At 36.0% G+C, this 15,225-nt stretch overlaps 1 protein-coding gene across 1 annotated transcript in view; it reads right to left on the minus strand.

Moving 5' to 3' along the window:
* The window catches only part of NIPBL (NIPBL cohesin loading factor), a 169,251-nt gene that overhangs the window by 80,615 nt on the left and 73,411 nt on the right, over positions 1-15,225 (minus strand). The window contains exons 2-5 of the mRNA XM_070938900.1: positions 10,120-10,264; positions 8,768-8,933; positions 5,136-5,266; positions 3,590-3,689 (exon numbers count right to left, since the gene is read on the minus strand). Of these exons, the coding sequence (XP_070795001.1) occupies positions 3,590-3,689; positions 5,136-5,266; positions 8,768-8,933; positions 10,120-10,183 (461 nt within the window). The 5' untranslated portion in view covers positions 10,184-10,264. The remainder of the gene's footprint in view (positions 1-3,589; positions 3,690-5,135; positions 5,267-8,767; positions 8,934-10,119; positions 10,265-15,225) is intronic.

Consider the following 15,225-nt stretch of genomic DNA (forward strand, 5'->3'; position numbering starts at 1 on the left):
GCCAGTCTAAGCGACGTGCAGTAATGGAAGAAGCGAGGGACTTAGCTGCAAAGCGAGCGGCATTGAGAGTAGCGTCCGCTGAGAACTGTGTGGCGGCGATAATCTTATTTAATTCCTGCCGTATACGGACATCTTCCATCGCCAAAGTCTCCTGTAGATGACAGAGCCATAAGAGAGTAGTGTTGTTGGGCCTCACTCGACCCAGTCTCCACCGGATGGGGAGCAGATGCCGGTTCGGAATGTGGAGGCGGAGAAGGCTCCTCCGGGGGCTCAGGAGCCGGAGCCGCTGGGGAACCCCATAGATTGGCCGTCTGAATAACCACAGGGCAATCTTGAAGGGAAAGCTGGTCCACCTGTGCCCCAGATTCAGATGCGGTAGCTGTACGAGGCGAAGGTCCACCTGCAAATCCAACCCCACTTCCTTCAGAAGGGGCAGCTGTGTTGTCAAAGGGGAGCGCGAAGCTCCACTAGAGAGAATCCCCACACAGACGGATCAGCCGTGCTTCAAAAGGGGGAACGCGAAGCTCCACCAGCAAGCCTGTCACCAAGAAGAGAAGGCTGTGCCTTCAAAGGGGAGCGCGAAGCTCAACCCACAAAGTCCTCCACGTCAGAAAGTGGTTTGTGCCGTTAAAGAAAGGGGAGCGTGAAGCTCCACCAGGCAAAGGTTTCCACAGGAGAGAAGATGCAGTTAAAAAGGAGGGGGGAGGGGCGCGAAGTCCCGCCGAGCGCTGCGCTGCTCCTACACGGCAATAAACAGCCAGGAGGCACTCACACACTGACAGGGGAAGCGCCAAGCCAATAATCCTCCGAACGCTGTTTTTCACGCCAAAACTCTCACCAGCCTCCGGACGACGCAACGGCCAGCAATCCACTGAAAACTGAAGTGCCTGCGCTCCATAGGCTTCAAGTGGGAGTGCGAGGCTCCACTAGCCGATTCTGAACGAGAAAACGAACAAGCAGCCAAACTGAGAGGCAAGGGCAGAGATGATTAACGGCCGTTTGAAATTCAAAATGGCAGCCAGGAGGTTGACAAGGGGAGCGTGAAACCTCCACAGACATCAAATTGGCTGTACCAGGCAAGGATGGCCAGCAACGATCCCAACAGGAACGCGAAGTGCCAGGAAATCTCCCAAATTCCCACAATCGATTGACAAAGAGGGAATGTGGATCCCGCTTGAGAAAAAGGAAATTACACACACACACACACACACACACACACACACACACACACACACCAGATAACTAGCTAAGCCAGTTACTGGGGTAGAAGAGCTTACTGTGTGTGGAAAAAAATGAAGTCCAAGTCGCAGTCCTAGTCAAAACCAATAATTCCAACACTAATCAATAATCAGAAGAGGCAAATGCCAAGAAAGAGCAAAAAACAGCAAGAGGAACAGTCCCACATGCCTGTCCAGGCTGACAGACTGAGCCAAAAGCTGGGTCTGCTGAGTAACAAGGGCGGGACTTGACAACTTTGACAGGCTCAGTCTGGCAACCTGAATAGATGAGTACAACCCATCCTGGCTGCTGTCTCCACCCACAATGGAGAATATTAAAGACAGTGTTAAGAACAAAATTAAAACTTACAAGATAAAAGTGGAATTCAAAGTTAAAACTTCAAAAAGCAAGTCACCAATCATTTCCTGGGTTATATCATACTTAGACTTCCATGCTGATGAGAAGAGTCAGGTCTTTACACTCTTCCAGAAAACCAGAAAGGTGAAGGCTGGCCTCATCTCTGAGGATAAAATATTTCAAAGCAAGGGCAATAGCAGAGAAGGTCCTTCTTCTAGATCCCACCAGTTGAAATATCTTAACGAAACACAGAGCACGCTTTCCCTGCTTCACCCGGTGGCACAGGATGATATAACTGGGAATATTAATTTGAATTTGGAATAGCAAAAAGCTTTTTCAGATCATAGAATGCTGATCAGCAAAAGCAGACAAAAAGTTTATTCTATTAAAATATCAAATACTGAATTCATTATTTAGGATTAATTTTGTTGTCTCCAAACAAGGTGATACCAATTCAGAGTTCTTATTATATAAAAATCCTTTTTCAAGTCTATATTGTACTTAACCTTACATATTATGACATCTTCTATCTTTAAACATCATATTTCAATTGTACTGTTATAATTTAACATCACACATGAAACTGTATCATAAGGAGTCATATCCTTGTAGTTCTGTAACTCTTCTTGATTCTTTGAATCTAAAGAATTGTGCTTTGTTCCCTGGATCCAAGCCACCATTTATCAATATTCTCATCCTTAGTAAATCAGTCAAATAATATGAATAGAGAACTAAACAACAAAGCAATTTAGTGATAAATATATATAGCATTTTAGTTTGGTAGTTTATAAGATCACAATGTTGCAGCATAATTACCTGCACACTTCAGAACAGAATGTAAAACAGGGAATCCAGTGTCTGATGAATCCAAATTTACTTACTTAAATAGTATTCACTAATATTTATTATGAACACTTCTGGAGTGTAGAGAAAACAGGAGTAGCTAAATTTTTAAGCTAGACAGAAATTTTCTGTCTAGAAAACTACATTTCTGCTTGATCATAAACTACATTAACTACTCCTTTTTCTAAAAATTTTAACCCTATTGTCTTCAAATTGCATAAATCTTTTGCCTTTTACTAATAAATCCATTTATATAACTCTAATAACACGTTACAAATACTTGTCATTGATAAATCAATCTGACATGTAAATTTTACAGACTGAATGGGAGTAAGTAATAAGATCCCAATGTCTGAATAGTGGGGAACTATCTTAATGTGGGTCTATAAATGTCAGTAACTAACAGAGTCTACTTTATTTTTAAAAAGATCAGCCTTAGGACCTTATTGAATTTTGTAAAGGAAAAAAAGTATATAAATCATTTTGTTCTTGGTGATCCAATGAAGGTATACTTCATTGGATCACCAATTGCTTAACGCCTTGTAAGCCGCCCTGAGTCTCCAGAGAAGGGCGGCATATAAATTAAAAAAAAAATCAAAAAACATAAATATCCTACAGATATATTCTGAGAAGAATTATATTATTCATTTAACTTTCATACTAATAATTTTGACATTCATTTTTAATTTCATGCCTATCACAGACAAACTGACAGCTGAACAACAGAAAAAGATTCTCTGTGCCATCATTATTACTAAGAAATTAGTCTTTCAACGTTCAAAAGATAAAATGTATGGTTCCAATTATTCAGGGGTTTGAAGGCCTGGTATCACATATGATTTACAAACAGGTTACTTATACAGATTATGTATGGACAATCACAAAGAAATCTGATAATCCTTTATTGATAATATTGTGTAAATCCACATATGCGTATTAGTGTGTGTATAAGAAGGTTTTCTATCTCTAAATAACGATGATTTACTTTTTTTCCACTATCATATAAAGTTTTAAAATGCTAGAAATGCATTGCTAAAAGTATTAAAGGTCCATCCCAATTATTGTATCATGGTTTCAGTGAAGTATAAATCAAAACAAAACAAAACAAATTAAATATTTTTGTTACAGACCAAAAGAATCACACTTCAAAATCTGAAAAGATGATATATACCTTGAAGGACTATGAGAGATAGTGGTTTGCTGATAATTGGAAGATGCAGGACTACCATGCATGGAATTCTGAGAAAGTTTGTACTGTGGCATCATCATTCCTAAAAAAAAGAGTAAGATTGTTCTGAATTATTTCCCTATTTGTTAGCTTTATAACACAATTTAAACACAATAATTATGCAAAAAAGTATGGGCAGCACATACAATGACATCAGAACTTTGAAAGAGAATTTTGGAAGAGGCTTCTTAAAATCCTTTATTGCAAATAGGAGGGATTTACAGAGACACCAGTGGGTTAACTGGGATAAGTTGTCCATTTAAGTTTGTTTTATACATATGTATCTCTTTGTGTGTTTTTGTACATACACATACACTCAACTTTAAGAAAGAAAATAAAAACTAATAGAAATTAATATAGGGTGAAAAAAGAAAAAAGAAAAGAGTTAAAAGAAAAAGAAAAGAAGGCTGCTACGAAGAAGTAGCCTTTGATTTTCTTTATAGCAGTTATAAGAACAATTATAAATTTATGTATTGCTCTATGGTTATAAAATAACTCTATTTTTTGTATAATCTATTTGGTCTAATCATCAAAACCATAACTCATAAGAAACTCTGTTTCTTGCAAAAAAGTCTATAACAGAATTCCAGTCAGCAATATTGTATTTTCCATTTCTCATTGTGAGTAGTACTCAATCTTTCCATCTTTGTGTTTTCCATTTAGTTTTCACAATAAATCTTAGTTAATTATGATGTCCAATACAATCTATCCTTATACTATTAAAACTCTCGTGTGTGTAACCTTTAACTGGGTGAAACGGCACAAAGCAAAACATTTTGAACCAAGGTACCTCAAATGGGCTAACTTATCTATTTGAAATACCTTACCCAAAATCTGGGACCGTCACTCCCATGGAATTGAAATTTGGTAATTTTATAAAACATATTGACCTAAAAATTATCAAAAAGCATTCTATGATATAATATAAAATACCACAAAATATTTGGTGTGGACAATTCCTAATGTTCAATATGGGTTACTTTCAAGGCAGATACATCTCTGAATATCTCCCTGAATTTTTAAGAACTCTTCCAGTGAAGGCAGTACATAGAAGCTCTGCAATTGTTGAAGGTGTTTGTTTAAATGTAGATTTCAACATGTAAGACCAGAGGTCTTCAAAACTTGGCAGCTTTAAGACTTGTGCACTTCAATTCCCAGCTGGAGAATTCTGGGAGTTGAAGTCCACAAGTCTTAAAGCTGCCAAGTTTGAAGACCTCTGTGTAAGACCATGCCAACGTGACTTTTTCTAGGAGTACTGCACTTACTTGAAAGGGATTATTATTCTGTTATTAGTCTGAATGAGTTTTCCCCCCCCAAAGTCCTAGGCTTAAATGGCTAGAATACATATCTCATGTATTGAAAACAAAATAAGCCAACACATTTGACATTTGACACATTTGAAATCCATTTGTGCTGTCACACTAGAAAGGTAACAAAGTTGATTGTTATTTTTTTTAGAAAATATAGTGAAATGAATAAAAACTCTCACCACTTTGTACCCCGTATCTGTTCTGCATGCTTTTTTCCCTGAAAACATTAGGATTCCTTGCCAGGACAGCCTGCAGCAAGACTGGTATATCTCCCTCTGGATCATCACTGCCAAGGTTATCTTTCAATTCTCTGATGTAAGATACAGAAAACAAAAGAGTTACAGGAATCCATGAGTATTGTCCAGCATGCACTCTATTAATTAGGACACGCATAAAATATCATTTTTCTGAGATGAAAATGGTTTCTTCTCCTTCATGGTCTGTAGCATGAAACAAATATACAGGAGCCTAGAATTTTGGTAACAAATTGTTGCAGTCATAAGTTGGGGCATTATGAAGCCAGATTTGGTTTTATGGCCATTTTTACCACAGTGGTAAAATAAATCCCCACAGTCGTTAAGCAAACCATGTGGTGGTTAAGCAAATCCATTCTCCAAAATTAGTGATTTTTGCTGGAAACTAACAAAAAAAATAGCAAATTGTGAACACGTGACCACAAAACAGTGCAATTGTCATAAATGCGAGCTGATGGCCTAGCAACAAAGTAAATTATAACTTTGATGACACTTCATAAGTAGTTTATTTTAAGTCACTTGTACAGTAACTTTGAATGATCATAAATTGAGAACTGCCTATATTTAAATTCTTTGCAATACAGCACAGTTGTTTTCATCTTAATACAATAGGTTCTCAAACGTGAAGCAACAGTCTCACCATTATTAACTCTCCTGTTAATTAAAACACTTGATCAAGAAATAACATTGTTCCTCTTAATTTTGCATTGTTCTAAAAATGTGTTAAAAATAGCATGTAATAACACACAACTTTTATAAGATAATCATTGACTAATTTGTTTAAAAATGTAATTTCACAATTTTTAAAAGAGCAATGAACTTTCAGTGACCTATTTAAGATTCTACTTATGATTGTTTTCAACTAATCTAGTTATAAATAGCAATATTTACAAAGATTGCGATTTTTTTAAGCTAAGGAAGATTGACTGTCAATATTTCGGTGGTTTTTAATACACTGATGGTGTCATCTTTCTTTAACCAATGGGAATTTTTGTATTAAATTATTATGCTTTGAATAGTACTTACCGTATTTTTCAGAGTATAAGACATACTCCCCCCCCCAAAAGAGGCTGAAAATTTGGGTGTGTCTTATACTCCAAATGTAGTCCCACCCACCCGCCAGCCCCAACCCTTCGACCTCCGTGTGTCCTCTTCCTGGCTGCAGAGTTTGCCACAGAAAGTGGCTTGCGTTTTTGGTCTCCAGACCTCACGTTTTCAGCCTCCAAACGCTGTGTTTGAGAGCTTTTCAAGGCTGTGGGGCTCGCCAAAGCACATCGCCGCCGATAGCTGCCCAAAAACATGACGCACAGAGGCCAAAAATGGGGCATGTGGAGGCCTAAAACACTATCACAACCAGTGAACTAATGTGCTGAAGCTGACGAGGCTAAGGACACTAGCCAGATGAATACCTGGTAGGCATAGGTAGAATTTTTTTTTCCTATTTTCCTCCCAAAAAACTAAGGTGTGTCTTATATTCCGAAAAATACAGTACATAGGCCATGTTTAGGGGGGAAAACACCTCTGGCTATTGACAATTAAGCAGTGAGGTTCTACAGAGTTCCATTCTTTTTTATTACTGTTTAATATCTATATAAAGCTTTTGGGGGAGTTATAAGCTGTTGGAATTAAGGTATGATAATAGTTGATGATAGTCATCTCTATATATTAATATCATCTAAATCATCAAAAATTGAAAAGCCCTTTGACAGGTATCTGAATGCTATAATGGCCTGGATGAGGCTCCAAAAAACATAAGGTAGGACTGCAGAGAGACATGCAGAGAAGATTTTATCAAGGTATTATGAATACTGTTCTTTCTGGACAAGCTTTATTCTTCCTCCAAAGGATAGATGTACAATTTGTATTGATCCCAGATCAGGGATGGCAACATTTTTGGCTTAGGGGGACAGATAAAAGTTTGTTTTTTGGGGAAAAAACTTACGCTCAGATTCAGAAGAGTCCAAAAGATGTACCTGAGATAGTTGTTGCCTAGAAACTCAGGAACCACATGCTTAGCATGCAGATGATAAGGACCTTTGAATTTTAGTGTTCAAAGTTTAGTTTAGCCCTGGGCAAGTTATTGGAAATAATTTGATTAATTTTGCATTTATTCTCTTGCTTAAAGAGTGGAATAAAGTGACAGAAAACAGTATCATCAGAAACTTATTATTTTTGCCACAAAATGTCAACATACAATCCCAGGACACTATAAAATGGACTGGGAGCTACATCAGCCTATACATTTTTTTTTAATCTCCTCAAGCTATTGTTATCATTAGACATAATTACAAAGGATATGGTAATTCCTGAATATAAGGATTGGTTAACTTCAGAATTGGATTACTATAATATTCTTTTATAGTTCTGTCTTTGAAATTGGTCTAAAAGTTAATTCTGGTGCAAAATCCCCCATCTAACTTACTGAGGGAAGCAACTCACCAGGAACATTTCTTAAGGAGTTTAAGAATTAACTTAACTTTTCTTAAGGAGTTTAAGAATTAACAATTGTTACTAAGGCAAATTTAAGATACTTGTTATATAAAATGTATCATATTTTAGGAACTGGATAACTAGTAGCTCTGTACTTTGTGCATTTGTCTGGGTTTCAAGAACAGCACAAGTGTCTTCTTAGTGGTACTAAATTTGCCAGGGATTTCTCTGAAGAAACCCATTATTGACAGAAGTCACAACTGTGAAATGAAACTTGTGTATTTACCCAGCTGTTAACCGAATCTGAGTTGTTATTGCTGTCTGGAATAATTTTAGACTAGTGATTCTAGCAATCTAGAGAGCCAGTTTGGTCTAATGGTTAAGGCACCAGGCTAGAAAGCAGGAGATTACAAGATCAAGTTCCACCTTAGCCATGAAAGCCTGTTGGGTGACTTTAGGCCAGTCACTCTCTCTCTCAGCCCAACCCACTTCACAGGGTTGTTATTGTGAGGAAAATAGGAAGAAGATGTGTTGGATATGTTCGCTTCCTTGAGTTATTTATAAAAATAATAAAGAAGGAATATAAATAATTTTATGTCTCTAATATGATTTTGAACTCTTTTGAAATCATTACATATTTCATATTTATAAATTAATACATTTATGTGTAGTCTATTTCAGAGCTCTAAAAACTACCCATCTATTTTCTGAGATCCAGCGCTTCAGTATTTTTAAGCCATTATTCATAAACCAAAAGCAGAACAAAAAGATGCTGAAAATCATGAAGTAATTATACTATTACAACATTGGTGTTGCAATCTATTTACTTTCCCCAATTTGTTAGTGTTTTGTTACTCACTTTTCACTAAATCACTAAGGTATAGCCTTTCATTCAGGACCTCAAGGCACATGTTAAATGCTCCCTCCCCCTACACTGCTCCACAACAACACTCCACTACATTGAGCAACAACAACAAAATTTTACTGGCCCAACATAAAAATAAGCTTTTTGGTGAGAGTGGATTAGAACTTTATGTTTCTACAAACTAGGCAGTATCAATAAAGTGTCTTTAATAATTCTACACATATAATAGTCAATTTTAAAATACTTTGCTTTAAATACATACATGTGATCTGTTGACACCTGGTTGAGGCTGTGTACAAGTTGTGAAACCAGATTTTCATCCCTACAAGCCAAAAGGCAGTTCACCTCCTCTGCAATTCGTCCATTAAAGAGCAGGCTTTTTGTAGTTGTGGCGGGCAAAGGTGATGGAAGAGGCAGCTGATTCAAAACTGTTTAAAATAAAACATTATTCCATCAAAAAAAAAAAAATAGCATTTCAGAAAACTTTTTCTCCCATATAGCATTCCTGCAGTATTAAATAGTGACTCAGACCACTTCTGGTAATAATGCCTCTGACACTAGTAACTACAGGTAGTCCTAAACTTACAACAGTTCATTTAGTGATTGTTCAGTTACAATGGCACTGAAAAAAGTGACTTATGACTGTTTTTCACACTTACAACCGTTGCAGCATTCCCACAGTCACGTGAGCAAAAGTCGGATGCTTGACAACCGACTCATTTATGACTGTTGTAGTGTGCAAGAGTCATGTGATCCCCTTTTGCGAACTTCTGACAAACAAAGTCAATGGGGAAGGCAGATTCACTTAACAACCGTGTGACTAATTTAACAACTGCAGTGATTCACTTACCAAATGTGGCAAAACTCACTTAACACATTCCTCACTCAGCAACATAAATCTTGGGCTCAATTGTGGTTGTAAATCAAGGATTACCTGTATCAATACTTCTGATACTCAGCCTTCTCCAAACTGATATTCCGGCTAGGAATTCCAGAAGTTGTAATTCCAATGTGCCTAGACAGCATCAACTTAGCCTTTTCTACTTCCATATTACATGTTACTATTCTCTTCTTTTGCATATTTGTGTATAACAATCAAATGCCAGAAAAGTATGCATCTGTTATGCATCAAGAATTGCCCAGCTATCTGTTATGCCTGAATCAATGCCCTCCTGCACAGAGCTTAAAAAATACTAGGCTGAGACTTCCTTACCATCCAGTGCACAATTTCCACTGAATAATTTCTAAGGTTTTTATTGGATAGGGGATCTCCTTAATTGCATTTTGTAACTGAAAAATTAAATAACTTCAAGTTATAGTATTTCTCTACCAAGATGGATCTGGGGGTAAGAATATTATGTTGTAACAAAATTGCATATTTTGCTCTGTTGTCAAATTGGGATTTTAAAATTACAAACTATTCATCCCTCCATCCAAGAAAAATAAAGTAGAGATTTTTTTTGAGGGGGGGCACACACACACTTATTATTTCACATATACACACACAATAGAGAATCATGTTCCAAAGATATTTTGATATAAATAACTTAAGATAATTATATTAAGTATAACTTGTATTAAGTTTTAATTTTAAAAACTTAGAAAGATACTTACGATCAGTAAGACTAGCAATCCCTGCAAGAGTAGTGATGGGAACATGAGGCATATCCCCATTCATCCTGAAGTGCTTGGGATGGTGGTGCTTACACACAGATTTTAGTTCGGGTGCCAGCTAACATTACTTCCCATCTCCCACACACTGGAATGAGAAAGAAAGATTCTATTTGCAAAGCAAAACAAAATTTAAAGTCTAAAAAGATGTAATAGCATAGAGTTTTATTTAATATTCAATCTAAAACAAGACTAAGAAAAGTAAAGTTTGCATAAAGTGAGTTGTCTATGTGATCAATATAAGAAAAATAATTGAGGCAATCATGTAGATGTTCATATGTCGTCACTAACTCTTCTGGATACAACAGTAAGAAAATTCAGTAAAGATCTGGCGCAGCACGTTATTTTAGGTGTTGTTTCTATAACCATTTATCTATAAAAATGCTCATGAAACTTAATTTGTGGTAAATTAGTTGCTAATTACTAATTTCCCATCCCATTATACAACGTAACTATACACATTCATAAGCTAAAATTTGTCTATGTATATATTTGTCCACAAGAGGGCGCAGAACATACTTTCAGATAAAGTATACTTTTTGTCTATAATATTTGTTGTATTATATTCAGAATTCAACAGGTGAAATGTAGAAAATACATCATACGTTTGATCAAACTTTATGAAAGTCAGCATTAAGTCAGTTTTCTAAAAAATAGTACACAGCAGCTTAAAATACAAAAGCTCAGGGTGCATATATTAAAAAATCTAAATTCTGTGGTTCAGTTTATACAATAAATAAAATCACATACACACACAAACATACAAAATGTAATATGACATATAAAACACATACACAGTCAGATTAAGTGCTAGTGGACATTCTTGATACTAACTCATTAGTTTTCACATTTCAACTCATTTTAATGAAGAGTAAAAATGTAGTTAATGTTTCCTACCTACATTCGCTTATAATGCAAATTCTATTTTTTGAATACAAATTGTTCAGAACTTTATAATGGAAATTTCAATAAATATAGGAAATAGCAGTACTTTTAAAGAAAATTAATTAATAGGAATTTCTGCTGCCTTTGATTTAGCACAACTTTAGCAACACATACATAATTTTCTGTTAAGACAACTAAGATTTCCTTTCTATCATAAATATTAATTAGGATATTATTTTCTGCCAGCTATATTGGAATACCAGGTTCACCAAGTATTTTCTTTTAATCCCATTGCCTTTTCTATGTCTTAGAATTGTAATCTTGCTAAAAGTCCTTCCTGATTAACTGTATGTTATTGTTTGCTTTTGGCTGAGATGCAAGATAGAATTTTGAGAAAATAAACATTTTATTTTGTATTTGTTTGACTAAATAAATACAAAACATGAGAAACAGCTCAAAAAATTACAGTATTTTTTGGAGTATAAAACGCACCTTTCCCCCCCAAAAAAGAGGGTGCAATTCTGGGTGCATCTTATACTCCAAATGTAGCCCCGCCCAGCTTCTCAAACGGAGGTTTCAGAGGCAGAAAAAAGCATCAGAAACGAAGCTTCAGAAAAGAAGCTCCCAAACAGAGCTTCAGAGGCTTTTTTTCTGAAGCTCTGTTTCGGAGGCTTTCAGAGGCAGAAAAGAAAGTTTTTTCTGAAACAGAGTTTCAGAAGTTTCAGAGGCAGAAAAAAAAACAAACAAAAAAAAAAAGCAAAACACAGAGCTCACAACTAAGGAACCTGTTACTAAAATTCACCTCTGGGAACAGCTGACTGGGGATATTCCGGGAGGCTGATCTACCTGCCAATCAGCTTTTTTTTTAATTTTCCTCCCCAAAAACTAAGGTGAGTCTTATACTCTGAAAAATACGGTATCTCAGGCACAGACAGCCTGCAAATAATCTGCTATGTCCAACTACTGCTGTGCATAAAATAATTTATTTATATTTCGTATTTCTTAATCACCCATCTCCCTCATATTATATATAAAAGTAAGATACATTAAACTGAGCAAATTATTCTTAAGTAAACAAGCATAAGAGGATATTGTAAAATGACAAGAGATGAGATAGGGAAATCTATGTGGAATAAGCAACTATATTAACCATCTGCCTTTAGATGCAACTCTACGACTTCATTAAACTCACACACACAAAAAGGCATGCTACCAATATTATGATAAGCATGGTTAACATTAAAACTGGATAGAGGAAGCATAATCCTGGAAAACAGAAGATTGTATATATGCAGGCGGCCTGCCTTATTTGCATTAATTGTATGTGTAGACTGGGGAATGCTAAATTTGGATATATTGAATTCTAGAAAGAAAAAAGAACACATATACTTAAGTATTTTGTAATATGTGACTGAAAAGTAATAATCTGCTTTGCAATCCTGTTACAAAGGAATAATACTCTTGTTGTTTGGTCTACTCTCATAATGACCACTAGCATCATTCATTACAGAGCTTCACAAATGACTATTACTCCTGGTAAATCCTTAGATTTTCTTCCCTATTTTGATTTGTATTCCCAATCTGTCTTTTATGGTACTCCTTTTGGTTAGGTCAGACGATTTTTTCCTTTGTGTAAAGACAGATGCAAAGAATTAATTAAGCAGTTCCACTTTCTTCCTGTTGCCATTTACCTCCTTGCCATCATCTCACATTAGTTGACCAATTGTTTCCTTGACTTTTTTTCTTGTTTTTTACATGTTGAAAGAAAATTTTTTAATGTCATGCCTGGAAGCCATATTACCTATGTGCCTTGAGGATCCAGGCCTGCCACAATCATACCGTGGGAAGTTGGGAGGGGGGATTGCATGAGTGAAGTAAAGATAGCCATAACAAACTTCTCTAAGAGAAGTTCAAGGCCATGGTGTCTGGCAGCTGTGCAAAGAAGAAATTGGAGGATGTCTTCTGTTCGGGAAAGAACTGATTGGAGCTGTGTGGATATGTGGGAGATGTGGGCAAGGTCTTGAACTTTCTTGTGGGTGAGGAAAACCTGGAAGCTTTCAGATTCGGGTTTTCCCAGATGTGCCAATATGACATCCCTAATAAAAGTTAGCTTTGAGGAACTTCAAGCCTCGGAGTTTGATTTCGTTGGGTTTGTTACTTGGAACCCTGACATTTATTTTTATTTTTTACATTTGTTGCAAGTCTTAGTTCTTTATAGATCTTCGCTTTCCTGACTTCATCTCTGTAGATTTGAGCTATTTATTCAAATAAAATGGTAAAAATATAGTTATGTGTCCCTCTTTCTATTTCTTATTGTCCTTGTTGTCTTTCAGTTTATCAAAGTTCTTTATGCAACCATGCTGGCTTCAAATATGAGCTGGAGCTCTTATTTTTCTTTCTCAGTGGTAATGTTAAATCTTAGTTTTTATAATCTGATTTTTCAGAGTTTTTCAAACTTCTTGAACTGTCTTCCTCCTTAATATTTCATCCATGAAATCCTTCCAAAGCTCTTTCCAAAGCGTTGAAATTAGCTCTCTTAACGTCTAAAACATTGGTTTGAATTGTGCTTGTATTATGTTGAATTTCAATATGATATGGCCACTGTCCCCCAAAGAGCCCGCAACATCAACCCCTTTCATCTCTGTTAGTAAGGATTAAGTTCGGTATAGCTGACCCTCTGGTACTCTCCTCTAACTTTTGGGTGACAAAGTTGTCTTCTATATTCATGAATAATCTGTTTTTTTCCCATTGGTGCAGAGTTTCCCAATTGAGCATAATTAAAATCACCAATTACTATTATAGCATCCTTCTTGCACACCTAAGATAACTGATTAGGAAAAAGTTCATCTATATTCTCTGTTTGGTTGGGTGGTCAACAGTATACAATCATGGCAATGTCATTCCTTTTTCTTTTTAAATTAACCCAAATGCATTCAATAAGGTTTTCATCCTTGTTTTTTTGCATTTCTATAGAGGTGTAGTTGTTTCTCATATACCGGATATGACCTTATTGATTGCCAGGTTGATTGGCTGATCTGAAAGGTGACTTACAACCAGTCCTTGCACCTACAACTGCTGCAGCATTCCCATAATCACAAAATCAGAATTTGGACTGTTGCCAACCAGCATGTATTTATGATGGTTTCAGAATCCTGGGGTCACATGATTGCCATTTGCAACTTTCCCAGCGGCTTTTGACAGCAAAGTCAATGCAGCAATCTGGATTTACTTAACGACTCCATGATTCACTGAATAACTGAAGTTTAACAACTGTGGTAAAAAAAGGTCATAAAATTAGGCACAACTCACTTAACAATCGTCTTGCTTAGGAATGGAAATTCTGGTTTTAATTGTTGTCATAAGTCAAATCAAATCAAGTTTATTACAGTCAAAGACAAAAGACCAGAGTCAGTGGCTAAACTGCATGCAAAAGATACTTTGTTTATAAGTTAAGTTTATAGTTATTCAGAGGATTTCCAATACATTTAAAGATGAAAATGGTAAGACAACACCTATCCACTCTAGATGATTTCAAATCACCAGGACTAGATGGTTTGATTCCCAGGGTTCTGAAGGAGCTGGCAGATGATCTCAGAACTATTGAACCATATCTTTCAAAAATCCTAAAGCACTGGGAAACTACCAAAGGATTGGGAGAACTGATGTGGTTCCAATCTTCAAAAAAAGAAGAAAATGGATCCAGGTAACTATAGATCATTCAGCCTGACATCAATACCTAGGAAGATCCTGGAAAAGGTAATCAAGCAATGGATCTTCAAATACCTAAAAAGAAGCAAAGCTATTACTACAACATGCATTTCTCTAAGACAGATCATGGCACAAACATTACTGCATTCTTTGACAAAGTGACTAAATTAGTGGACCATCAAAATGCTGTGAACATAATATATTTGGATTTCAGTAAGGCATTTGACAAAGTAGAGCACAACAACCTATTTCTCTGTAGAACAAATTGGGATGGACAGTACCACCACCAGATGAACAATTTGCATTCAGATTATGTATAAATGTAATGAGGTCATCCTTTATCGAAATTATTGTGTAGAATCTGATATATATACATCAAAAATCCTTATATTATTTTGTTATTGTTTTGTTTCTTTTTATTTTCTTATTGCTTCTTCTATTTAATTAAAAGCATTA

This window comes from Pituophis catenifer, unplaced genomic scaffold, assembly GCF_029215685.1.
Source record: "Pituophis catenifer annectens isolate HBS135680 unplaced genomic scaffold, rPitCat1.0.hap2 SCAF_2, whole genome shotgun sequence".
NCBI lineage: Eukaryota > Metazoa > Chordata > Lepidosauria > Squamata > Colubridae > Pituophis > Pituophis catenifer.